Source organism: Lynx rufus, unplaced genomic scaffold (assembly GCF_022079265.1).
Source record: "Lynx rufus isolate CCGP_SWC_20201006 ecotype Redwood Valley unplaced genomic scaffold, mLynRuf1.p SCAF_9, whole genome shotgun sequence".
Taxonomy (NCBI): Eukaryota; Metazoa; Chordata; class Mammalia; order Carnivora; family Felidae; genus Lynx; species Lynx rufus.
This window is the reverse complement of record NW_025814897.1, coordinates 61,022,478-61,024,093: the sequence shown is the minus strand read 5'-3', so window position 1 is coordinate 61,024,093 and position 1,616 is coordinate 61,022,478. Positions and strand designations below refer to the sequence as shown.

General features: G+C 42.9%; 1 protein-coding gene across 1 annotated transcript; it reads right to left on the bottom strand.

Annotated features, from left to right (window-relative positions):
- Positions 1-398: 398 nt before the first annotated feature.
- LOC124504572 (olfactory receptor 51H1-like) lies at positions 399-1,355 on the bottom strand. The gene has a single exon (XM_047070009.1). It carries the CDS (start codon positions 1,353-1,355, stop codon positions 399-401), a length of 957 nt encoding a protein of 318 aa, XP_046925965.1.
- Between the last annotated feature and the right edge of the window lie 261 nt (positions 1,356-1,616).

Sequence of the window (1,616 nt, the reverse complement as noted above, 5' to 3'; positions counted from 1 at the left end):
CCTCTTAAACTAATGGAGACCTTTCTTAATTCTTGAGATATAATGTGAAATTGATTTGGCAAGCTTCAATTTAAATGGGATTAAACTCATGACCTATTTGTGTTCAAAATAGTTATTTAAAAACTGAATTAATAATATGCCCTACCTTTAGCTATTACATGCCAACTCATAAATACAGGGCTATAGGACAGTACATTGAACAGTTCCTAAAGATGTCACTCTATACTAGGCAAAGAACAATTTGGCACAGGAAAAGGAAAGTATACTTTGAGTGCAGGGAAATCCCTCTTTGCCCAATTCAAATCACACAGAAAACATGAAAAATATAAACCTTTATTTCTCATAGTCATAATTGAGCCTTTACAGAATAGATTCTTCCTCTTTCAAACTGGTTGACCCTAACCCTCTGCAGTGATCTTGGTTTGAACAAATAGTTGAATTATTTTCTTTCTCATCTCCTTGGTCTTCACAGTATAGACTACAGGGTTTAGCACAGGGGGTACAAGAAGGTAGGCATTAGCCATGAGGACATGAGTCAGTGGTGAAAGATGCTTTCCAAAACGATGGATGACAGACAGCCCAATGAGTGGAACATAGAAGATGAGTACAGCACAGATATGTGAAACACAGGTGTTGAGTGCTTTCAGCCGGCCCTCCCCTGAGGCAATGGCCATTACCGCTCGGAGTATGAACACATAGGAGAGGAGGATAGAGAGGGAGTCAGAACCCTTGGTGAAGATGACAGCAATAAGGCCATAGAGACTGTTGATACGAGTGCTGGCACAGGCAAGGCGCATGACATCTTGGTGAAGGCAGAAGGAGTGGGAGAGGATGTTGGAGTGGTAGAAGGGAAGTCGCTTGATGAGGAAAGGCACAGGGAAGACCACACAGACTGCCCTTGTCAAGATGACTGTCCCAGCTCTGCAGACCACACCATTGGTTATGATGGTCCCATACCTGAGGGGGTTCCAGATGGCTACAACCCGATCAAAGGCCATGGCCACCAGTACACCAGATTCAATGGCTGAGAAGGTGTGAATGAAGTACATCTGAACAAGGCAGGAATCAAAGGCAATGGACTTATAGTTAAACCAGAATATGCCTAGCATAGAGGGCAGAGTACAGAGGGTAAGTCCCATGTCTGCCAGTGCCAGCATGCAGAGAAAATAGTACATGGGGATATGCAGGGATGATTCAGACTTGATGGTAGAGATGATAATACCATTGCCAAAGAGGGCAATGACATATATAGCACCCAGTGGGAATGCTATCCAGTAACACTTTTGTTCAAGCCCTGGAATTCCCATTAAGACAAAGTAAGGGTGTTGGAAGTGAGAGTGGTTATTATCTGCCATGAAGCCAGTGTGACACAGGCATGAGGAGAGAGCTTGCAGGATCCTGATGGGTGACCTCCTAAAAATACAGTGACAGGGATTAATAATATAGTAGAATCTGACTTTCCTTAGAGTGAAACAATGTTATTTTCACATTAGTAGGGAGGGCATAAGAGAGAAATGAACTCCTGAAATTACTACTCCTCCATATATCCTGTTGAGAAAGCATCTCCTGGCCCAGGAGAAAAAGACTCACCCAACTACAAATAAGTCACATTCAGT